Source organism: Nuphar pumila, chromosome 3 (genome assembly GCF_984573655.1).
Source record: "Nuphar pumila chromosome 3, dmNupPumi1.hap1.1, whole genome shotgun sequence".
Lineage (NCBI taxonomy): Eukaryota > Viridiplantae > Streptophyta > Magnoliopsida > Nymphaeales > Nymphaeaceae > Nuphar > Nuphar pumila.
In genome coordinates, this window is record NC_143251.1 from 143452958 (window position 1) to 143479728 (window position 26771).

General features: G+C 36.6%; 1 protein-coding gene across 4 annotated transcripts in view; it reads left to right on the forward strand.

Moving 5' to 3' along the window:
- LOC149844210 (mediator of RNA polymerase II transcription subunit 15a-like) overlaps positions 1 to 26771 on the forward strand; it is a 61831-nt gene that overhangs the window by 22852 nt on the left and 12208 nt on the right. For 2 of the 4 annotated variants that reach the window (XM_090000408.1, XM_090000407.1), the window contains exons 5-7: positions 10147 to 10217; positions 12990 to 13064; positions 13171 to 14553. In XM_090000408.1, coding sequence (XP_089856534.1) covers positions 10147 to 10217; positions 12990 to 13064; positions 13171 to 14553 — 1529 coding nt within the window. The remainder of the gene's footprint in view (positions 1 to 10146; positions 10218 to 12989; positions 13065 to 13170; positions 14554 to 26771) is intronic. The other 2 variants (XM_090000409.1, XM_090000410.1) reach the window with 2 other exon arrangements.

Consider the following 26771-nt stretch of genomic DNA (forward strand, 5'->3'; position numbering starts at 1 on the left):
ATCTCAATTCCCCAAGGCCTTTCATTTTGAACCGCATACTCAACAAAGCTTTAATTTGTTGAATGTGGTCTGGAGCATTACCAGTGATCACAATATCATCAACATATATGAGTAAGAAAACCACAGTGGTACTATTCCTGTATATAAACAGAGAATGGTCAAGTTGGGAACGAAAGAAACCATGTTTCTGAATTTCTAAGGAAAAGCTTTCAAACCATGATCTAGAAGCTTGCTTCAACCCATACAAAGCTCTGGTTAATTTGCATACATATTCTTTTGTGTCTTCCTCTGCATAACCTTGAGGTTGCTCCATGTAAACCTCTTCCTTTAAGTCCCCATGAAGAAATGCATTCTTAACATCAAGCTGACTAAGGGTCCAACCATGTTCAATTGCCAAACCAAGAATAATGCGAATAATTCCCATTTTTACCACTGGGCTGAATGTCTCATCATAATCTTGACCATATTCTTGAGTGAAACCCTTGGCAACAAGACGTGCCTTGTACCGTTCAATACTACCATCCGGTTTATATTTAATTTTATATACCCATTTGCATCCAACGACATTTTTATCTGGAGGACGGCCAACTATCTCCCATGTTTGACACTCGTGAAGTGCCTCAATCTCCTCATTCATCGCGTCAATCCATTTGTTGGATTGGATAGCTTGATGAAAACCAAGTGGTTCATCGTGTTTTTCAATCTTGGATAGGAAAATTTGAAAGTCCATAGAAAAGTTGTCATAACTAACCCATTTTTTAATAGGATGCCTTATCCTGCCTGATCTTCTCGGTACTTCTCTGTTATTGGACGATGCAATGTGTTCTTCAGCAGGTTCATTTGTTCGCTCTCTGGGTCTCCTAGTATACACATTACCTTTGTATCTCAGACATTTTGTTTGTGATGCAACATCTGAAACCGTCTCCCCATGTATGCTTTCAGGGGTTAAAGTAGCATGTTCGGCAGTTTGTGAAATAAGTTCTGCAATAAGCCATGGGTCATACCAATCAGCAACTGCACCAATATGTTCACGATTGACGTCTGCTTCTTTTCCCAGAAAACTATTTTCATCAAAAACAACATTTCTGAAAATTCTTATCTTCTTATGGACGGGATCATAGCACCTGTAACCCTTGTATTCATCTGCATAACCTACAAATTGGCAAATAGAGGCTTTGTCTTGGAACTTAGTCCTCATGGATTTGTCAATATGCACATAACATGTGCATCCAAAAACTCGTAACTCATTATAATCGGGATGTGCCCCAAAGAGAACATAATAGGGAGATTGATTTTCAAGAATGGGCATGGGAAGACAATTTATCACATGAGTGGCAGTGTGAAAAGCTTTAGTCCAAAGACTAATGGGTAAGTTACTCCCATGTATCATACTCATGGCAGCAATTCCATTTTGTTGTGGAGTGTACGGGCAAGAAACTCTACGATGCATCCCATTATTTTGGAGAAAATCAAAAAATTCTTTGGAGGAATACTCACCACCTCCATCACATTGGAGAATTTGAATATTTTGAGAGAATCGATTTTTAACATAGGCATGAAAGTGACGGAAAATAAGAAAAACCTCTGATTTGTGTTTCATAAAAAATATTCAGGTAAAACGAGAGAAACTGCCAATGAAGGATACATAATATTTACTTCCAGAAGAAGAAGGATTGAGGGCTGGGCCCCAAACATCTGAACATATTATCTCAAAGGGCATGGAGGCTCTTTTATTTATTTGATGAAAAGGAAGTACATGACTTTTGCAAACCTGACAACTGGGACATATTTTATCCTTCACTGAAGGTGAAACAGACTTTGAAAGAAAACCATTTGACACTAACTTTTCAATAAAGACTTGACTACAATGACCAAGACGAGAATGCCAGAGATCTGACTTATTGCATTTGGATGTACTTAGTACGCTTTTAAAGACGAGATCAGACTTGAGCTTCATGATACTGGAGGCTGGATCTTCATTAAAGACATACATGTCTCCACGTCGCTCTCCTTTAGGGAACATCTCCTTCGTTTGAAGATCCTTGACAAAGACAGAAGTAGGAGTAAATTCCACAGATGAATTGGTAGAATCAAGTTTAGAGACAGAGACAATATTTTTCTTTATATTTGGTGCATGAACAACATCAGATAAAGGGATAGATGACTCAAACAAAGGAATGATGACGTTGCCTATGTTTGAAATAGGGTGGTGAGTCCCATCTCCAGTTACAATATTAGATTTTCCAAAATAGGGAGTCAAAGTAGAGAACTTACCTGCATTGCCAGTCACATGGGTTGCTGCCCCAGAGTCAACATACCATATTCCATCATCATTTTGCTTCAGATTCAAGTTGGCCATTGCAGATAGTAGAAGATCCTTAGCATCATCACTGACCCGAAATGTACCTGCAGTTCCTGATGTACCAACATTTCTAGTGTTTTGCATTCTATTCCGATTTTGTGGGTTGAACCAGCAGTTAGCTTTGATGTGACCTCGTTTGTTACACTGATAGCATGTGGGAACATTCATTGAAAAACTAACAGTGGAATTTGGTGGTGTAGGTAGTAACCCGTTCCACCTTGGATTGGATTTCCCTTGCCTCTGCCCCGTCCTCGTGCACGATCAGCTATCACCCCTGTGGCAAGAACCTCATGCGTAGATGATTGTCCCGTTGAAGCTTCAGACATACTTTTCAGTGGCATCTCATACTGAAAGAGTTTGACGCGTAATTCCTCAAAACTGAGCAACGTAGGCAAGCACAATAAGGATGTAACAAGAACATGATATTCTGAACCTAATGCATTTAGTGTCTGCTGCACCTTTTCTTTATCTGACACTGGATACCCAATCATAGCTAATTGATCTGTGATGCTTTTGACTTGATTCAAGAATTCAATAATGCTCATTGTACCCTTTTTTAACATTTGAAATTCGCGTTTAAGAAACAACACTTTAGCCTCTGATATCTGAGAGTAGGTCTGAGCTAAAGCCTCCCACAAAACTTTAGATGTGCAATCATCAGGAATGGAAATCAAGACTTTTTGTGACAATGTGGAAGTGATGTACGCAACGAGGGCCTGATCGCGCTTCATCCAAGCAACAAATGCAGGGTTGCGAATAATCTTCGGCAATCCTCCATCATCTTTGTCTTCAGTTGTGAAAAATTCTGGAGGCATTGGAGTGGATCCATCCAAGTGGCCTGAAAGATCTTGGCTCCGAATAAAAGGAGCGATCTGCCTTTTCCAAGTCAGATAGTTGTTGGCGGTTAGCTTTTCTGAAACTAATTGCCCCAGGAAACTGGAAGAGAGACCCGAATTGGTGAAAGAGTCCATTTGAAGATTTGTTGACAGGAATGGAAACGAAAAACACTAGTGGCTGAAGCTGGCCTGCTTTATCATAAACTGACAGTTATGACAGAATATGTTGGGACAGGCGTGACAGAATATGATATGGCAGCAGTAACGACAATCTGGTCTATGGCAAGTGAGAGTGAAATCATATCACTAATGTGACATATAGAAGCAATGGAAATTTTAGGGCAAGAAATAGAAATGAAAGAATGTTTTAGAATAGGCGTGACAGGCAAAATCCATATTAACACTAATGTGAAGTTGGTCTTTCGTAGGAAAGAGTGGAACCAGATTCACTCAGGCAGGGACTTGGGTTTATGAAACTAAAGGTGAACTCGACTTTTGCAGTAAAGGAAAGAAGCAACAAAGAATATGTCTCATGTCTGAATATATTTCAAATCTGCGACAGAGAGGTTCAACAAAGAGAAAGAAAGGCAGTATAAGAATAAACCAAGATGAAACAGATAGCAGATTCAAAAAAAAAAAAAAGAATCCAACAAAAAATGGGGACAGGAAGAAAATAAAAGACAACAAAGATATTTTCAGATCTGTGACAGAATTCCAAAGAAGCTGAAGATAAAGAATAAGAAGAATACCAGAAAATGGGGACAGGATGGAAGTAAAAGCAGCAAAGAGACCTGTTGGCAGCAAGGAGAAGTCGACTTTTACATCGACTGGGCAAGTCTGTCACGCATCAGAAGTTTCGTGGCTCGTTGACGATAAGGAGAACTCGATCTTCATGTCGACTGAGCAGAACCCTTCACGCCCAGAGGATCCTCTGCTCTGATACCATGTAAATTTTACCTATGAACAGATGTGTTCTGATCAGATCAGCAACCAGAGAGAGAGAGAGAGAGTTGCAGCCACAATTAACTTGTTAGCTGCAGTAATATTTCATTAGGTTTAATAGGGTTACAATCATTTTACAATGACGAAGGTGCCCTTCATTAGTTGCACATGTTACATTAAAATACAAAACAGAACTCGTGAATGGATATGGATCCTTTATGGGATCCATATCCAATCCATATTCTAATAATTTGATCCTGTGTGTTGTATTTTTCAGGACTTGCTGACGGGGAAGAGGATTGGTGGAGGCCATGAGGAGGGTGGTGTCTATTATCTTCATCAGCCGGTTGGATCCATGAATTCTGTGTCTTAGCCATCTTTCAGTACCTATCAGTGGTATCTCCATCTTGGTCATGTTCCTTTGCCAAAGCTTCGTAGACTTATTATTCAGATTTCTCCATCTGATTCATTTCAGTGTGACGCCTGTCAATTGGGCAAACATCACAGAAGCTCCTTTCCTTCTCGTCAGGGCCCATCGAGTCAAGCAATGTTTGAGATTTTGCATGTTGATGTATGGGGACCTAGTAGAGTACCTAATCGATCTCAGTGTCGTTATTACTTAGTTATTGTTGATGATTTTTCCAGATTGTCATGAGTTTTCTTAATAAAAGAAAGGTCGGAGCTTGCCTCAATTCTTATGTCTTTTGTCATTGAAATAAAGACTCAGTTTCATTCTCTTGTCAAGATTATCCACACTGATAATGCTCTCGAGTTCAAGTCCAATGAATTGTTACAATTTTATCGAAATTGTGGCATCCGTCCTCAAACTACTTGTGCTCATACATCTCAGCAAAATGGTGTTGCAGAGAGAAAACATAGGCATCTACTCGATGTTGCTCACACTCTTATGTTGCAATCAAATATGCCACCCTCATACTGGGGGGATGCTATTCTCACTGTTTGTTATTTCATTAATCGTATGCCGTCTTCATCCTTGGAAGAACAAATCCCTTTTCAAATTCTCTATCCTAATGCTCCACTGTTCCCGATTTCTCCCAAAGTATTTGAATGTGTTTCCTTTGTTCATAAACTTGGACCTAACCGTGATAAATTATCTGCCCAAGCCATCAAGTGTGTCTTCCTTGGATATCCAAAAATCAAAAAGGCTACCGGTGTTATGATCCCATCTCTCGTCGAGAGTATATTAGTGTGGATGTATCTTTCTTTGAATCTGTTCTTTTTTTTTCTACCACTGCATCCAGACTACATGTTGAACATGGTGATACCCTGCATCTTCCTATTCCTCATTTTCCCTTGGAGTCATTTTCTCATACTATCTCTCAGCCTTCCCCAACTGCTTGGTATCATGATCCTCCTCTGGTGTACACTCGCATATCACCACCTGAATCAACACCTACATCACCGCCTTCTTCAGAAGTTAGTTCTCCTGAAAATATTGAGATGTCTAATGTTGATGATGATAGACCTATCGCTTTCAGAAAAGGTAAAAGACAATGCACATTACATCCTATTTCCAAGTTTGTTACTGAGGCACGACTTGAGGTTCACATGAAGAATTTTATCTCTGCTTTATCTGTCACTTTTGTCCCACTTAATCATCATCAAGCGTTATTAGATCCTAAGTGGAAGCAAGCGATGCAGGTTGAGATGGATGCCTTGCTCACATGCGACACATGGGAGTTGGTTGTTCCTCCCACTGATGCAGATATTGTTGGATGTAAGTGGGTCTACACCATTAAGTATAACTCAGATGGCTCAATCGAAAGATACAAGGCCCGATTGGTCACAAAAGGATATACTCAAACATATGGAGTTGACTTCTTTGAGACATTTTCTCCAGTAGCTTGTCTTGGGACTATTCGGTTGGTCATATCTGTAGCTGTTCATTATGGGTGGAGTTTATGTCAGTTAGATGTGAAAAATGCCTTCTTATATGGGGATCTGTCTGAGACTGTGTACATGCAGCAACCTCCCGGGTTTGAGGTTCAGGGGGAGTGTAGCAAGGTGTGCAAACTAAAGAAGGCCATATATGGTCTTAAACAAAGTCCCTGTGCATGGTTTAAGAAGTTATTTGAAATTATGTCTGCATTTGGCTTCAATAGGTCATCTTCAGATCACTCCTTGTTTATCAAGAAAACCTCCGTTGGTATTGTGGTTATGGTTGTATATGTAGACAATATTATTCTTATAGGGAGTAGTGCAAAAGACATCCCAGACACAAAGATTCATCTTCAAAAGCACTTTGTCACAAAAGATCTCGGCTCTCTTAGATATTTTTTGGGCATAGAGGTGGCCAAAAACAGTGATGGGTTAGTTCTATCACAGAGAAAGTATGTACTTGACCTACTGCAGGAAACAAGGATGTTAGACGCCAAACCAGCAAATATACCAATGGATCCTAAACTGCATATGTATGATGAAAAAGCAGAACCTATTGACAGTAGAAGTTTTAGATCCTTGGTTGGAAAACTTTTATATGTGACTGTAACAAGGCCAGATATCTTCTTAGCCGTGAGCAAGATAAGCCAATTCATGGACAAACCTACTCAAGTGCATTGGCAGGCAGCTATGATGATTCTCAGGTATTTGAAATCCTCTCCTGGAAAGGGATTGCTATATAAACAAAGCTCCAACCTTGATATAATTGTGTACTCAGATGCAAACTATGTAAGGGCCATCGATGATAGAAAGTCCACCACAGGGTTCCGCGTGCTTGTCGGAGGAAACTTAATTATTTGGAGAAGTAAAAAACAAACTGTGGTAGCTCGTTCTAGTACTGAATCAGAATATAGAGCTATGGCTCAAACAACTGCTGAAATGATGTGGGTTCGGTCCATTCTGAAAGATCTACAAGTGATGATTCCATCCCTAATGTTGATGATGTGTGATAATCGAGCAACCACCTATATAGCTAACAATCCAGTTTTTCATGAAAGAACAAAACACATTGAAGTTGATTGTCACTATATATGTGACTTAGTGCAGGCGGGGCATATTTCTACTAGTCATGTGACTTCTGAAGACCAAGTTGCTGACGTCTTCACCAAGCCTCTCGCAAGTGCCGGTTTCTCAAGATGTTGCAGCAAGCTGAGCATGATAGATATATATTCTCCAGCTTGAGGGGGAGTGTTAAAGTGTTAAATATTAATATTCATAAATCTTGGGGTGGTCATACATAATTTTGTATAATTACGTATGCCTAGTAATCTCGTTCCACCTAATGAAGAATCATGCTCTCTATCTCTCGTCCAGCTCTCTTTCTCTCGTCTCTCTAAAATACAATCTAGGGTTGACTGAAAACAACAACCCATAAATGACATTGCGATTATACTCTTGTTTTAGTAGTTGTTACACTTATTTTGAGTGTCATTACATGTAGACAAGAGATGTTTATTCACACTTTTGTGTGTTTGTTTTGCCCATTAGTGACGTTGTAATTATATTTTTGTTCTTGTGGTTGATACACTTGTTTTAAGTGTCTTTTAATATAGGCAAGAGATATTGTTCTTCAATGTGGTAACTTATGTGCAACCATTGTACTCTTGTTTTAGTCGTTGATGCACTTGATTTTTGAGGATTGGAGGTCTAGTGAGGTGATTGCTTGTGGTGGTCAAACTAGTGTTAAGATTTACAAATATCATTCATTGTGTTATATGGGATTTTTAAATATCTTCATAATTTTTCTAGACTCATTTACTCTTGTATGAAAAATGGTTATTGAAATATTTTCATGCATTTTGCATTGAATATTCTTTAGTTCCATGATCAAGGTTTTTTAAAATATGTTCCATGATTGATTGTTTTGTGTGTTTTGCATAAGTTTAATTAATATTTTCTAAGAATTTGTTAATGAAGGATATATTATTTTTACCTTGTGAGTTGTTGATGTGGATTTTCATTGTGTGTTTTCCCTTGGTCTATAAGTGACCACTTTCGTATTGATATCTCATTGTAGCCTTTGCGGCATTTATTTGAGATATTGTTTGTTTCATTAATTAGTTTTCTAAGCATGTGTTCTTAAAAGATTTTCATTGTTATCTCTTGAAAGGATTTCTTAAAATTAGTCCATAAGTAATTGTTTCGTTGATTCTAAACTATTGCATGATTCATTCATGTATCCATTAGTTGTGTGGTTAATATTGCTTTTAAAATGTAATAATTAATTGATTTATGAGTATTTGTCTTTTCTTAAATCTCTATTGAATGGTTGAAATCATTTCGTGTATCTTCCATTGTGTAAAAATGTTTTCATAATTTATACTCCTTTGTGAGTTATTTCTTCATGGTATTGATGATATTGAAAATCCATGTCCGATATGCATTAATATGCTTTTTTTGATAGATATAAGTGTACATGATTTTCATGAATGATTATAGTGATTAATGACTATCGTGTTTGAAATTAATGATTTTTTAAAAATTATTTCTTACTTTAAATGATTTTAAAAAATGTTAAATTGATTTTTTTAATATCTTTTGTATATTGTATGTTTGTGTGCTTGGCCATCCTCTCTCCATAATATATAACTAATGTAGTTATTCTTTGAAATCTTCTTATGATATATATGTACATAGTTTGGATGTTGTGTTAGCTCTATTTACAGTTTTTTCATGAATTAATGATATTGAAGATCCTATGTGTATTGGAGCATATGATTGAGCAAGCACCAAATGGAAGAACTTGATGAAGTTTATGAAGACATTTTATGTAATGGGGTTCTTTTTTTGTAATTGCAAACTTACAGTGAGTCACCATAAATTTGAGGGCGGGTTGTTAAGATGAAAGTCTTTTTTTTGTATATATATATATACACGTATATATGTATGTATATATATATATTAATATATATAGTATATATATTTACTTATTTGTATATAATATATATTGTATATATTATATCTTACTCAACCTAGGTTGACTTCTTCTAGCCATTGGACTAGCTCCAACGGCTAGAAGGGTACTCCCTTCTCCCCCTTTTTGTTTCTCTTCTCTCCTCTCTTCTTTATATAAAGGTGTGGGTGTGTGCAAGTGTATGGGTTGAGAGAGTGATGGGTAGTTTATAGGCTTTTGAGTGTTTGAGCATTTGTAGTGAAGTTGTTTGTAATTTTATATTTTTTTGTATTATTTGAATTTCATTCTTAATGAAATTATTTATTTTATAATTCTTGTGCTCCATTGTTACTTTTATGGTGAGTGTATTCAAATATATTGTATATTTGGTTCTTGGTATCTATTCTGGAGTGCATCGGGATTCATGTCACATCCTATCAGGGCCCAAGACTTATGAACTTAGCTAATCTTTAGAGATGCATTTGGTATTTGGGTCTTATAGTTTGCTTGCGATTCTAAGTTCAAGACAATTCTTGGGTGTTATATTTTGTAAGATCACCTTTCTGTTTTCATACTTTAATTAGAAGAAAGATGAACACGTTATACATTTAGGGCATATTTGCAATGCCCTGTGATTCTTGGATCCTGTGATTGTAAATCACAATCACCATACTTTCTCAAGGTTAGTGGAGCATGAAAAGTAGTTGTGATTGTGGTTGCAAGCTGTGATTTTTTTGCCTTGAATCTTGTGAAAGTAGGTCACAAGGTTGTCCTTGTGATCTACTTTCTCAGATTCTAGTCTCTCAAGCTTCTACTTTCTCACCTTTGACCAAAACAAGCATGCCTTTAGGTTGTAGACTTGTAGTGAATATCTTCTCTTTGCTTATGCTTTTCCAGATTGTCTTTGTATGCTTGGGTGATATATAATTTTCCCTTTGACTAGCTTAGCCATGATTTCTTTATCAGAGGGTCTATCCATAAAGTTGGTTGTTCTGATGGTTATTCATCTTACTGTTTGGTTATATGGACCAGTTTTATGTCCAAGGAAATGCAGATTTATATGCTGTTTATGCTCTACTTTATTGAAACTGTAAAATCCTTCTGCAAGTGCCAGCCACTATTCTTGTGACAAGGTTTTGCCTGGCTTTCTGCAGCTTCAATAGAGTCAACAGCACAGACAACACATTCAGCTACAGTTGATTGGCAAGAGGAGATATTTCAGAAGGTATTATATTTCTTGCCATTTTTACCATACTGAATTTCTGCAATACGTGTTCAGATCAGAGAGAGTCACTGGGAGCAGTTTGTCGGAGAAGAGATGCCAGTGAAACAGTCTTCAAGGAGGAGCACAGATGCTGGACACAAGATGCCCTAGCTCCTTCTCTTCGATGATGAACCAGAGAAGGATGGCACCCAATAGTTTTTTTTTAGGAGAAACGGATGATAAGTTTCACCTAGATGAAAAATCATTGCGTATGCCAAATGACTTTTTTACCCTTACCTTTTAAGATAAAGTTCTCCTCAAAACCAGGAATAAAAAACAAGGCATTCAATGCGTGCATGGGCCCCACCTTGGTTTGGGAGGAAAAAGTCCGACGAGACTTTTTATCTTGGCAATCAAACATGCCGTAATGTGCCGTAAATGATATTTCATTCAAGCATCTAGCAAGGAGCTTTCTATGCTAGAGTATCGGGCCTCCTTTGTAGTTCTTAACTCTAAATTTTGACATTTCAAAGATTGAAAAGAAAAAAACACTCCCAACTCTCTAGAAAGGCCTAAAACACCTATACCATGCACATTTTTTGTTGACCTTCCATGCCTTGAACAAGTCCAGAGTTGTGAGCCAACAATATTTTCTGTGGTTTTAAGTATTTTAATTATGTTATAAGCATTAAAAATCTTGAACTCTCTTCTTGTGTTCGTCATTTTTGTTTTAAAAAAGAGGCATTAACATCTGGAAGTTTCTGATATAACACCTGTTTCAAGCAATCCACATCAAACTTTACATCCTTTTTTGGATTTATAGCTTACCGTTGCATGCATAGATTAGGTAACACCCTTTTTATCATTATGTTTTCTTCATCCTTTCATCATCTTAATATTACTTTTCTTTTCATTTGTATTCTTATCTATAGTTATGCATCAACGAAACTGATATTAGCCATTTTATTTACTGTGGGTGCACAAATACATGTGGTATTAATTGAAAGTTGTTGGAAGTCAATAGATATGGAGATAAACACAGGCATAAAAAGACAGACACATGCATGGGCATATTATTTGTAATTCACCTGTCACAGCTAGTTCTAGTATATCTTGACATTTTTCAGTGAACCTTGTCATGGGAGAGGTTATTGATCCTTTTATAATGTGCTTACTGGCCATTGGCTTCAAGAGAACTATTTTGGCTATGAATCTATGATTTTATGGGCTGTCATATATAATGTCCACTTGATATCTGGATTCTTTGGTTTTCTTGGTAAATGTTGAGTCATCAAGAAAATGTTGTTCATGAAGATTTTGATTCTATTCAATGTTGTGAAAAGCGTTGAGGCGTAGCGAGGCGCTCCACCAAAAACTGAGGCGAGGCGTAATGCATAAGCCTCATTTTTTTTTTGAAAACTTTAAAAAAACTATAAAAAATATCTAAAAATACAAATAAATAAAAAATGCTTTATTGATGAAGCAACAACCAATAAGAAATAGAAAATCTAAAATAAATACTAAAAATATGAGATTAACATGTAAAAGTAACTGAGAATCTTTTTATTCTTCTTCCTCTTCACGTTGCGCCTCAAGGCGCTCTTTTAACAACACTGACCAGTGTTGTGAAAAGCGTTGAGGCGTAGCGAGGTGCTCCACCAAAAATCAAGGCGAGGTGTAAGCCTCGAGGCGTAAAGCGTAAACCTCAAAATTTTTTTTGAAAACTTTAAAAAAATTATTAAAAAAAAATCTAAAAATACAAATAAATAAAGAAATGCTTTATTGATGAAATAACAACCAATAAGAAATAGAAAATCTCAAATAAGTACTAAAAAATATGAGATTAACATATAAAAGTAACTAAAAAACTGATTATATAATTAGAAAATATATGAGATTAACCAAAAAAAGTTAAAATATATTAAGAAACTGATTACATAACTGAAATAACTGGAAAATGTATGAGATTAACCTACAAAAGTTAAAATGTATGAGATTATTCTAAAAAATATGAGATTAACATATAAAAGTAACTAAAAAAATGATTACATAACTGAAAAATATATGAGATTAACCAATAAAAGAAAAAATATACTAAGAAACCGTTTACATAACTGGAAAATATACGAGATTAACCAACAAAAGTTAAAATATATAAGATTATTCTAAAAAACATGAGATTAACATATAAAAGTAACTAAAAAACTGATTACATAACTGAAAAATATATGAGATTAACCTACAAAAGTTGAAATATATTAAGAAACTAATTACATGACTGAAATAACTGAAAAATATACGAGATTAACCAACAAAAGTTAAAATATATAAGATTATTCTAAAAAATATGAGATTAACATATAAAAGTAACTAAAAAACTGATTACATAACTGAAAAATATATGAGATTAACCTACAAAAGTTGAAATATATTAAGAAACTAATTACATGACTGAAATAACTGAAAAATATACGAGATTAACCAACAAAAGTTAAAATATAGTAATATACTAAGAAACTTATTACATAACTGAAATAACTGAAAAATATATGAGATTAACCTACAAAAATCTTTTTGATTATGTCTCAGAAGTCTTGTTGTAAAAAAAAAAAATTTTTTTTGCTCCTCAGGCTTGCGCCTTGAGACACAGAGGGCCGCGCGCGCCTTTTGGTCCTCAAGGCGCATTTTTTATAACACTGACACTGATTCTATTTCTTCTTATGGTTGTCCATGATTATTTGTCTTGGAATAGGGTTTCAGTGTTGTAAAATTCTGACCTTTTGCTTTTTACAGATAAAGGCCTTGAAGGACATGTACTACAATGAACTTAATGATCTGTACCAAAAGCTTACGCTAAAGTGCCAGCAGGTTTGTTTCTTTGCTCTCCTCATTGCCAACAATTTCTTCTTTCTGTACAGTCACATTTTTGTTAGCGTTTCTGAATGCTGGGTAAATGTGCTTTTGTTGTCGACAGCAAGAGTCTCTGGTCCAGACACCAATGCAGTCAGAACAAATAGAGAAGCTGCGACATTATAGGATTGCATTAAAAGGCACTTTAACTTATTTGAATATTCCAAAAAATGGTATTTCACCGAGTTTCAAAGACAAGATAGGAATGCTTGAGAAGCAGATCCTCCAATTTCTTAATTCATATAAGAACAGAAAACCTGCTCCACATCAGCAAGGGCCACAATCTAGTGGTCAGTCTCTTTCTGTGCAGCAGCATCAACTGCAGCCACAAATCTCTCAAGTACAGCAGCATGAGAGTCATCCCAACCAACTGCAGTCAGTGAATCTACAAAACTCAGTAACCTCAATGCAGTCAAGTGCTGTGACAGCCATGCAGCATGGAACCATGCCTCTCGGACAGCATATGGGAGTTCCAACTTCTCAACAAAGCTTGAGGAGTGTGCTACAGTCTGGATCTAATTTGGACCCAATGCAAGCAAATAATCTAGGTTCTTTGCAGCAAGGTGTAATGAGTTCTCTTTCACAGGTTGGTGCAGGCTCTTTGCAGCAAACTATTATTAACACACCCCAGCAAACAGCTGATTGCTCCTTGCCACAAAGTAATTTAAATACCTTGCAGCAAACCAGTGTCAATACTCTTCAACAAAATGCTAACATGCTACAACAACAGCAACAGCTGAAGCAATTGCAACAACGCCAGATGCAGCAGCATATTATTCAGCAGCAAAAACAGCAAGTGATGCAGCAGCAATTCCAGCAGCAACAATTACACATGCATCAAATGTCACAGCAGTCCACACAACTTCAGGCTCACCAAATGCCACAGCTTCATCAGTTGAATGATGTCAATGAATTGAAGATGAAACCTGTTGTTGGTCTTAAACCTGGGCTATTTCAGCAGCATCCTTCAATTGGTCAACGTCCAGTACATCAACAACTTAAGACTGGATCTTCCTTCCCTGTTTCTTCTCCTCAATTGCTTCAAACTACATCCCCTCAAATTTTGCAGCATTCTTCACCACAGGTTGACCAGCAAAGTTTGCTAGGAAGTGCTGTGGTTCCAAAAGTTGGAACACCTCTGCAATCCGCAAGTTCACCTTTTGTTGTTCCTTCCCCCTCCACTCCTTTAGCCCCATCACCTCTACCAGGCGACTCTGAAAAGCCTGGTGCTTCACCTCTTTCGAACTCAGGAAATATTGTTAGCCAACAGTCAACTGTTCCATTAGTTCAAGCACAATCCCTTGCAATTGGTACCCCTGGATTATCAGCGTCACCTTTGCTTGCAGAATTTGCTACTCAGGATGGAAATCAGGGAAATGCAGCAGCATTAGGTTCAAGCGGCAAGTCAAACACAAGCGAAAGGCCTTTTGAACGACTGATTAAAGCAGTAAGTAGATTGATGGGCCATTATATTCTTGAATGCATAATTCACTACCAATCACTTTTGGTGCTGAACATACCATATTTGTATTGCTTCATGTAAAATCCTGCATATACAACTTTAGGTTGGAATTTTATCTTCACCATGAGATGGCAATTTTATTAATAAGTCTTGCCATAAGACCTATTCCTGGCCATCCCTTGGATTTGGTAAAGAACTTTTAATGTAGAGAAGGTAGCCAATTCTTTTATGTGGTGTATGTTAAAATAGGTTATCTACATATATATATATATATATACATATATGTATTTATGTTTTCATTGCCCCTTAGGGGTCTGTCTGTCTTTTCACCTCTTATATTAAATATTGTTCATTAGGAACAATATTTTATAGTTTATTTATTTTTACCTTTTTTTGGTCCTTATTGTATTTGAGCATGGGCTTTATGGTCAAAAGACCATAGAGTTGTTGGGGCTACCCAACGATCATATTTATGACCGTTGGGAGCTCCCAACGACTTTATTAGGAGCTCCCCAATAGAGCCCATGGCTCTCCTTTTTGTATAAATAGGGGATGACCCCTTCTCTTGTTTTCAATGCTTCTCTTAAGCATTTGTGACTATATAAAGATTATATTTTTACATTGTTGTGTTCTTCTCTTGACTCTTGTGAGTTGTGCATATGCACTTTTGTGCCTTAGTGCTTTTGTGTTGTCCATTATTGGACTTGTGATAGTGCTTGTGCGCATTGTATTTACCTTTCGACATGTTTCATTACATGGTATCAGAGCCATAGTGCTCTTGGACTTTTGAAGAATCATCATCAAGTATTTGTGTGGCTTGTCGTGATTTTAGTGGAAGAGCTTCTTTTCAATCAAGTGTTCGTTGGAAGTTTTTTGTTTGTTGGAAGCTCTTGTTCATTAGGAGCTCTTGTTCGTCGAAAACTTGTGTTGATTATAGCAACTCTTATAGAAGCTCTCTTCTTTTCTACATCTTTCTCTTTCTCTCACCTCTTCAAAATGGAGCATGATCACGAGATAGACCTCTCTTTCAAACTTAATGGCACAAACTACATGATATGGGCTTCCGCCATGAAAAACAATCTTAAAGGCAAGAAGCTTTGGGGATACGAAATGGGTACTATTTCCGAGCCTCAATTAGTGCTTACCAAGATTGAAGGAGAGCAAGTTAAAGCCTTTGAAGGGGATGATCGTGTCAAAGCCATTTGTGGTTATCAATCTAAAGTGAAAGATTGGGAGAGTAATCATACAAAGATTCTTGCATGGTTTATGAACAATGTTGACATTAAGATTGTTAAGACGCTATATCCATGTATTGTATTGTCTCGGGTTTGCGTTTGAGCCTAATGTGGATCCGAGATCCAAACATGTTGTGTAATTAGATTGTATAGTTAAGGGTTGTTTAGTCCTTTGTATGATAACCCTAATTAGAGGCTGCAATATATATTAAACAGATTCACGCCTGGGCTGATTCTGCAGCCTTAGAGATTGGAGTCATTCAGCGTGTCGCCCTTTGTCATCATCACTTCTGCTGATCGATATCCAAGTAGGCATACACACCTTGTTATTTTATAATGGTATCAGAGCAAGGTTCGTGACTGGGCATCATCAGTCTGCATGTTCCTGCGTGATCAGATCTGTGTCGATTAATGATTAGATCTAACTGGATGTGATTTGTCTGCATCATCAGATCTGCGACGATCAATGATCAGATCTACAACAAGGTTCCATTTTATTGGGTTGTTATTTCTTGTCTGATTTTCATTCGTTATTTTTTGTATCGTGTTTCTGTTCAGAATCGTTATATTTTATATCACGAATCTGGTTATTCTCTGCATCGTGAATACTATTTCCTTTGTCGCTATTCTATGTGTCGTATATCTAGCCAGAATTGTCATTTTCTGTATAACAAGCCTGATTTCCTTTAGTCTGGTCATTATTAAATTTTCTGTGTCGTGAATATTATCCTTGTGTCGCTAACCTATTTTGTTTCTGTTTTCGTTCTCCCTATGTTGGTACCGTGAATCTGACTCCTTAATCTCTGTGTCGTGGATCTGTTTCAAATCGTTGTGTCGTGAAAATTCTGGTTCCCACCTTTTATTTCTTATTTGCCGCATCCTTTGGTTATTTCAGCAGCCTTCTCTATTCTTGAGTTTACTTTTCATCAGAAATAATCATTGTTTTTTTTTGCTAAACGTATTTTCTGTCATCATTTTCTTGCTGTTTTTTTTTTCTTCTCACTTTTCTCATGGACACTAATGTTCCACAACCCATGCTGTCTTCTAGTTTCCTACTTCAACTTGTCTCAGAGAAATTAAATAACAATAATTTTCTGACTTGAAAAAGGCAAATTATCCCTTTTATCAAAAGTCACGATCTATCTGGCCATCTTGATGGTTTAATTAAAATGCCATTAGAGTTTTTCATGCAGGAGCAGAGAGACGACAAATGGGCAGTGAATGTGGTCTACATCAAGTATCCTGAATATGTGTCATGGGTTAAAAGAGATCAAGTAGTTGTAGCCTACCTCACTTCTACCCTATCACAAGAAGTTCTCATTGTAATCCCGGACGACTGTGCAACCAAAAAGTTACAGGACAACATAGTCAAGACATATTCTCAAATTTCAGAATCCAGGGTTATGTATCTGAAGAAAGAGTTTCAAAGCCTCAAGAAGGGATCTTCAAGTATATTGGAATATTTGAATAAAGTGAAAGAAATCACTGATCAGTTAGCCTTGGTCGGAGAGACTTTTTATCGTAACAAAGTCCAATAAACACTAGCTGGCCTGAGAGCCGAGTATCATTTTATCTCCACTACGTTGTTGTGCTTCCCTATTCTCCTATCCTTTAAAGATCTCAAGCCACGATTACTTCAGTTTGAGATGAACCTCCAAGCATGCCACATGAAACTCTGGGTTGTAACATGACTCTCGTGAGCTGTTGTTTAAAGGGACAAATAGAGGAGGAGCAAGAGGAGGCTAATGAGGAGGCCGTGGCCGTGGAAGAGCTGAAAATCAACAAGGTAGAGGTATTTTACCTTTTCCTAATGCTTCAAACACCAACAATGTTAATATTGGGGGCAGACGAGTCCAAATTTCTTTTATATGTAGAAAGTCTGGGCATGTGAAAGCTATTTGTTATCATAAAGATATCAAAACTATAATGTTGAGGACAACTCTACTTATCATAAAGGGCATCCAGTTAGACCAACTATGAACCAATCACTTGCTAGAGGAGAAAAAAATGTAGGTGAACTGAATGCGTTGCTTGCTACCCTAAACTCTCTAAATCTAAAGCAGGATGATCAAGGAATTTGGTATATTGATTTTGGAGTAGCTAGTCACATCACTAGAGATGCAGGTAAACTTTCTAGTCCCATCAGATATTCTGGAAAGGACAGTGTTGTCACGGGAGATGATACCAAATATCCTATCACTCATGCTGGAAATGTCTTTGTTCCCTCTTCTAAGTCTAAGTTTATTAAATTTTTTGATGTTCTTTGTGCACCCAATATCAAGAAAAACCTAGTGCTTGTTTCTAAACTTATTGATGATACTAATTCCTGCATTGTTTTCACTCCTTCTGTGTATGTGAAGGATCTTCGCATGAAGACAACATACGCTGAAGGAGAGCGACGTGAGAACATGTACATCTTCAAGGAAAATCCACTGCAAAAGTGTTCCTCTTCATCAACTTCGACTCTTGAGAAGTCTCTTGCTTTCACCGCGAGTCTTGTCAATAATGTCAATCTTTGACACAATCGATTGGGTCATTTTTGTCATAAATTTATTGAAAATCTTGTCCTTTACAAGTTGATTTCAGAGACAAGTTTGAGTCATGGTTTAAATAAGACATTGTGTTCCAGTTGTCAAGTTTGCAAGAGTCATGTAATTCTTTTTTATTCCATAAATGAAAGAGCTTTGAAACCTTTTGAGATTATGCACTCTGATGTTTGGGGTCCTACTTCAGAAAACTCCTTTTATGGAAGTAGTTATTATGTTGTATTTGTTGATGACTATTCTCGTTATTCGTAGATATTTTTTATGAAACAAAAGTCCAAAGTTTTTGACATCTTTCACAAGTTTCATACCCATGTCAAAAATCAATTTTGCCTCAACTATTCTTAATTTCCAAAGTGTTGGAGGTGGGGAGTTTGTCTCCAACGATTTCAATGAATTTCTGCAACTGAATGGAATTGTTCGAAGGGTGGCGTGTCCTTACACCCCTCATCAAAATGGGCTTGCAAAACGAAAACATCGTCATATTGCAGAAAGTGCCCTTACTATGATGCATGCCAGTGATCTACCAGTGGAACTGTGGACAAAAGCTTTTTCATTCTGCAGTCTATGTAATAAATCGCCTTCCCATGAAAGCTCTGAACAAAAGATCCCCGTACTTCGTGTTATATGGTAAACATCATGATCATGCACTTTTTGTTAAAATGTAAAAAATGTAATATATATATATATATAATATTATTATTATATTATTATTACATATATATTTTTCTATTTTTTGTTTTTGTTTTCTTTATTTTTATGTATCTAGTTCACATTGAACTAGATACATAATCTAGTCAAGTTCTACTTAGAACTTGACTAGGATCTAGCCGTTGGACTCTAGTCCAATGGCTATAATAAGAACCGTTGGACTCGAGTCCAACGACTCCTTTTGTCTCCCCATTCTTCTCCTCTTATATAAATAGGGGTGAACCCTCTCATGTATTGTATTCAATGCTTCTTAAGCATTTTTGTTATTATTTTATTATTGTGTTCTTCCTTTTATACCCTTTTATGGGTTTTGCTCGAAGTGTCTTTAATAGATACTCTTTTGGTGGATCCAAGTGCTTTTGTGGAAGACCACCATTTCATTACATGGTATCAGAGCCGTGGAGATTTTAAATCGTGAAAAACTTTCGTTTCGTTTCTTGTGCCTCACATGCAAAAGGTGTTTCATCACCTTGTTCTTGGCTCAGGAAGATTTGTTTGAAGGAGGCTAGTAAAGAAACTTTTTGCTACAAAAATTTGTATTATCCAAGGTTGCCAAACTAGGAAGCGGAAGCGAAGCATTTTAAAATTTATAGGAAGCGGGAAGCGAAGTATCAATTTAAAAGCAAAATATTAAAAAAAATGAAGCAATATGGTAATTGAATAGGAATCGAACAAGAAACAAATAAAAACTAAAATAAAATTGATCATTCTTATATTTCATGATTTTTCAGTAAAAGAGTTAATTTTTTGTTAAAATCTAACAAAGATGGTTACTAATTTAAAGAAAGTACATAGAAAGTGAATAAAAGCGTGAGAGAAAATACATGAAAAACATGAAAAGAAATGTGAGAAAAGCATATAGGAAGCATAGACCATGTGTGAGAAGCATAGAAGAAGCGTGGGGGAATCGAGATTCCCATGAAGTTTCGGAAGCGAGGAGTATTGCGCTTTCGAAGCGAGTTTTCGGAAAGTGAGTTTCCCACCTACCTGAGAAGCTTCCAGTAACTCTGGTATTATCTATCCTCTCTCCTATACTTTTATTTTTTCTTTCCTCTTTCTCTTCTTTCATCTTTTTTTTTCTCACCCTTGTAAAAGATGGATAACAATGATAAGATCACCATCATACCCATGAAGCTAAATGATACTAATTATGTAATGTGGGCTTCGATTATGAAGCACCACGTTTGGGGAAAAGGGCTATAGGGTATATTGGATGGTTCTGATTTGGAACCTAAGCTATCTCTCACCAAAATAGAAGGTGATAAAGAAGTTTCTCTAACAGAAGAGGAGAAAAGCAATGCATTAGCCACTTATGAAAAGAAATGAAAATTGTGGAGAATAGGGCATGTAAAAATTATGTCATGGCTAATTAATAGCGTAGACATTAAGAAATGCTCTAGTCTTGCAAAGTTCGAACATGCCAATAAGGCTTGGGAATACCTTAAAAATATGTATTCCCTTAAAGATATTGCACATATGTGCAATTTACAAGACAGTTCGGACAATGACTCAAAAAGAGAAAACCATTAGAGAATATTACGATGAGTTGTCCGAACTTTGGGAAGAATTATCTCTTTTAGAGCCAAAATGACATTGTCCCGAAGACATTGAGCTCCATAAAAAACAACTTGATATGGAGCAGTTTTATCAATTTATAAATGGTTTAAGACCGGAATTCGAGTCGACTAAATCGACTCTTCTTTATCGAGGAAAAGTTCCCTTTATCATCGATATTATAGAGGAACTAACTATGGAGGAAAACAGAATTAGAAAGAATACTCCAAAACCAGAAGATGATTCCGTTCTAGTTGTGTCTAGAGCGGGTAATCATGTACGCTCTTACAGGCCACCTCATTTCAATAGACAAAATGGTGACTTTGACAAGAAAAAAGTCATTTGCCACCATTGTCATGAACCAGGACACTATAAGCCTCAGTGTCCTAAACTTAGAGAGCTAAGAGAAAAGAGAGTTGCGACTATTGGATCTGAACCCAAAGATCAAGATGCAACGGTTTCTATGGCTCAATTAATGAAGATTCTCCAACCTCTTATCAAAGGAACTTCCTCTTCATCTTAAGCCTCAATTGGAGCAGTTGTTTCATCGTTCTCCGATCCAGGTAACTTTCCTTGGCTTCTTGACTCTGGTGTTTCTTTTTATATGACCCCAAATGACAATATCTTATCCGAATGTTTCAAAAATAAGTTAAGTGTGTCAAAAGTTTTTACAACTGATGAAACCTCTCTTGAAATAGAAGGAATATAAAATTTTGAAAGAATCCATAAGACTAAGAAATTTTTTATTCCAGAAGTTAGATATATTCCTAAACTAAATTTAAATCTTTTATCTGTCTCTCAAATATCTGATCATGGAAGTAATGTTTCATTTTCTTCTCATGGTTGTTGGGTACAGGATCGCCACTCAGGAAAGCTGATTGGGGAAGGTCATAGAGAAGGATGACTCTATTACATGGATTTTTTGGAACTGCCTAAAAATGCTTTCTGTTATAATATTCAAAAAATAGAGTTGGATTTGTGGCACAAAAGACTTGGTCACCCTCGCATGTTCAAAATCCAATATTTTTCAAGTTTAGGAAAATTTTGTAATTCTGGGAATTTCACTTGTAAAGATTATATTCTTGGCAAAATGAAAAGATTACCATTTCATGATTGAACCTTTGTTTCTTCCAGACCACTCGAATTAGTACATTCGGATGTTTAGGGTCCTGCACCAATTGTTTCAAATGGTGGATTTACATATTATGTCATCTTTGTCGATGATTTTTCTAGACATACTTGGATTTATTTTCTTAAACATAAATCTGAAGTCTTTTCATACTTTCAAATATTTCATAACATGGTTAAAAACAAGTTTCAAAATAATATTTCCATTTTTTGCACGGATTCAGAGGAAGAATTTATGTCTAAAGAATTCAAAGATTATCTCAATTTACATGGCATTATACACCAAAGGTCTTGTCCATACACACCACAACAAAATGGATTGGTTGAACGTAAACATTGACACATTATGGAAACAACTAGGACATTATTAATAGCAAACCAAGTTCTAAAGGAGTTTTGGGCAGAAGCTGCCCTAACTGCTACCTATCTGATTAATCGAATGTCACCTTCTTCTTTGAAAAATATAACTTCAATTGAAAAACTTGTGAATCTTTCTCCAGACTACTCTAGATTGAGAGTGTTTGGATGCAAGTGCTTTATTTTCACTGACAAAAATGACAAACTCTCTCTTCGTGTGATTCCCTGTGTCTTTTTAGGATATGTCGATAATAAAAAAGGCTAAAGGTGTTTTGATTCTAGAAATGAAAATTTGTATGTATCAAGAAATGTCTCTTTCATAGAAAAAGAGAGCTTCTTTGATTTTGAAAAACCTAAGGAAGTTACTGAATACTCCTTTATGATAGATCTAACATCAAAATCTAATGAATATGATCTCGAATGTGACTTTGACAATGATCAAAATACTATTGATATTGAACACAATGATGACAATGAAGAGCAAATTCATAAGGATGTTAGTCTACAATATTCAAGACGAAGAGAGTCAAACCGTCCATGTGCACTTGAAAAATATTCTGAAGTACCAACCAGAAGATCATCCCGAGTCTCGAGGCCTGCTGAAAAATTTGTGTAATAAGAATCCTTTTCACCTACATATAAGGCAGTTATTGCATTAATACACTCATGAGGAACCATCATCATACTCACAAGCCAAAAATCATGTAGAATGGGTAGAAGCCATGAAAACTGAGTTAGATGCACTTGAAAAGGCTTCTACTTGGACTATTCAAGATCTTCCTTTAGGTGAGAAACCTATAGGTTGCCGATGGGTTTATAAAGTTAAAACCAAGAGTGATGAAACTCTTGAGAGATACAAAACCTGATTAGTGGCCAAAGGCTATGCCTAAGAATATGGCATTGATTATGAAGAAACCTTTGCCCCAGTTGCTCGTATGACCACTGTTAGAACCTTAATTGCCTTGGCTTTCATTAGAAAATGACCCATATATCAGATGAATGTCAAAAATGCATTTATAAATGGAAATCTAGTTGAACAAGTGTACATGGAAACCCTACCTGGTATTAGTATTTCCAAGGGTAAGGCTCTTCGCTTAGAAAAAGCTCTTTATGACCTTAAACAAGCACCAAAAGCTTGGTATGATAGGTTTAGTCATGTAATGCTTGATATTGGTTTTCAACCTTGTTTGACTGGCACTGCTTTGTTTATTAAGAATTCTGATGCATGGATTATAGTTCTTCTTCTTTATGTGGATGAAATGGATAAACAGAAAGTTGCAAATATCAAAACTCTTTCTAAAACTCACTTTGAAATGACTGACATAGGTTTATTAAGATATTTTTTAGGAATTGAAGTTGTTTATTCCCCTCGTGGGTGTTTGATATCTCAATCTAAATTTGCCTTTGATATTGTTTTCAGGTTTGACATTACGGATGATAAGAAAGTGGACACTTTAGAAGTTGTCAATGTTAAAATGAGAATTGATGATGGAGAGCTTCTTAATAATCTCACTCCTTACAGACAACTTATCAGAACACTTTGCTATCTTTCCATTAGTAGGAAATATATAGCACACGTTGTACAAACAGTTAGTCAGTTTCAGCATGCTCTCACTTCTGTAAATATGAGAGCAGTTTTGTGTATTATTAGATACTTAAAGGCCTCTCTCTTACGAGGCCTCTTCTTGTCTGCGTCATCGTCATTAGATTTAATTGCCTATATTAATGCTGACTGGGGAGGTGATCCTAATAATAGGCATTCAATCATTGTTTTTTGTGTTTTCTTAGGTGAATCCTTAATTTCGTGGAGGTGCAAAAAACAACAGAAGGTCTCTCTTTTCTCTACCGAAGCTGAATATAGAGCCATGACGACCACTACAATGAAAGTTGTTTGGCTCAAGTGACTTCTAGCTGACATGGGAGCTGAAGAAACACAAGCTTCAAGAATGTGCTGTGACAACAAAACTGTGATCTACATTGCAAGCAACCGGACATTTCATGAGCTTACCAAACATATTGTGATGGACTGTCACTATGTCAAGGAGGAATTTTTGCATGGAACTATTGATCTGCCGTATGTTACATCAGAATATCAATTAGCAGATTTCTTAACCAAGCCTCTCGTTGCTCTCATATTTCACTTCCGCTTAGACAAATTTTCGCTCATTGTACCGTAAGTTTGAGGGGGAGTGTTAAAATGTAATATATATAATAATATTATTATTATATATATATATATATTTTATTTTTATTTTTATGCATCTAGTTCACGTTGAAATAGATACATAATCTAGTCATGTTCTAAGAACTTGACTAGGATCTAGCCGTTGGACTCTAGTGCTATAAGGATCTCATTGAACCCTATACATCATGGAAGAACAAAGCATATTGAGATAGATCAGCACTTCATCAGACCGAAGATTGAAGATCGAGAAGTAGAAGCAAGATATATTGGAACAGATAATCAAATTGCAGATTTGTTCACTAAAGGATTGACAGTTAAAAGATTTTGGTTTCTTAAAGGCAAGATGAGCATGATCCAAATGCATGCTCATCTTGAGGGAGGTTGTTAAGACGTTATATCCATTTATTGCATTGTCCTGGGTTTGGGCCTAATGTGGATCCGAGATCCAAACATGTTGTGTAATTAGATTGTATAGTTAAGGGTTGTTTAGTCCTTTGTATGATAACCCTAATTAGAGGCTACAATATATATTAAACAGATTCACGCTTGGGCTGATTCTGTAGCCTTAGAGATTGGAGTCATTCAGCGTGTCGCCCTTTGTCATCATCACTTTTGCTGATCGGTCCATACTCGATCCAGGTACGCATACGCACCTTGTTGTTCTATCAAAGATATATGCCAACATGGCTAAGTTTAAAAAAGCAAATGAAGCTTGGTTGTTTATGAAAAATATGTATACGTAAAAGGATCTTGCAAGACTATTTCTTGTAATAGAAAATTAGAACTACCAAGCAATGAGATATGAGTGTTCATGACTTCTTTAGTGCCTTATCTCACATGTGGGATGAGTTGGCACTTCTTGAACCAAAATGAATTGCTATTGAAGATGTTGAACTAAGGAGGGAGCAAATGAAAAAAGAACATTTTTTCCAATTTTTACATGGGTTGCATCCCGAACATGAACAAGTGAGGTTTTCCCTTCTTCATAGATCATCTCTCTTGCCTCTTGAAGATGTCGTTGCCATAGATTGCCAAGGTGAAACTCCGCTTGAGATGACAAAAGGAGGAGGATATGAAGTGTTGGCGGTATCTAAACCCGACAACAACATAAAGACTTACGAATCTCCACATTTTGGGAGGCAAAGTAACTATAGTTGTCATAATAATTATAATAGTTACAACGACTATAATGGTGGCAGAAAGGTTATTTGCCACTATTGTAAGGAACCGGGTCACATTAGACCCATGTGTCCAAAGTTCAAGAATAAGGTGGCTTCCATCGAATTGCATGTTAAAATATAGCTTGCGTATGGATCTGGATCCAGATCCATACGCATGGTATGTTAATGAAACACTTGTTGTATTTCTCTCATTAATGGCATCCTTGTAATATCTCTGATATTACAAGGATAGTTGTATATCTGCTTAATATATAAAATGGTTAGGGCTTGGAGGTCGAGCATTGTGAGCCGCCCCAGCCATTGTGTTTTTTCTCTCTCTCTCTCGTCCTGTTTCCTGTAGATGTTATACCAGATATAAAATCTGATATGGTATCAGAGCTATGGCCATCCTGTGCGTGAAGAATCTCTGAAACAGCAGCAGCGTGTTCCTCCTTTCGCAGATCGTGAACTGCGTGTTCCTCCTTTCAGCGTACCAGATATAAAATCTCTGAAATAGCAGCATCGTGTTCCTCCTTTCACAGATCGTGAACTGCGTGTTCCTCCTTTCAGCGTGTGCATCGAGATGGGGTCAGCGTGTTCATTGAGAACAGCGTGAGTAGCAGATCGAGAACAACAGCCTTTAAAATCTCATCCTCTGAAATCACCCCTTCTGAAAGTTGGTACTTTTCTTTTCCTTTCAGCGTGAACAACGTGCTCATCGACTGTGTTCATCCCGAGTTCTCTCTTTTCTGTTACTCTATCGTCTGTGTTGGTTCCCATTTAAAAAAAAAAAAAACATCACCGACTGTTGTTTCCCTTTCCTTTCCTTAATTGTTGTTTTAGTGTTCTTTGTGCAGCATTTTTGGTCGTACAGGTATATGCCTTATTACAATTTTACTGATTGATTAAGTGATCTCAACTCTGTTTATTCCTTTTCATTCATCTTGTTTGCTTATTCATTATTCCACTGATATGGATTACTCTTCGTCTTCATCATTCGGTCCCTCTGCCAATTTCTTGAGTCAGCTTGTTACAGAAAAACTTACTCATTCTAATTTTTTGACATGGAAAAGGCAAATCCTTCCTTTTATACGGAGTCAGGATCTCGATGAACATTTGGATGGTTTAGTTCCTATACCACCACGGCTTATTTTGCAGGAAACCAAGGATGAGAAAGGTGACACAATTACCATTTCCATTAAGAATCCAGAGTATACAGTTTGGAGGAAGCGGGATCAGTCTTTGGTTGCTTATATTACGTCAACACTCTCTCAAGAAGTGTTGGTCACTCTTTCAGATGATTGCACTGCGGCGGATTTGTGGAGTAAGC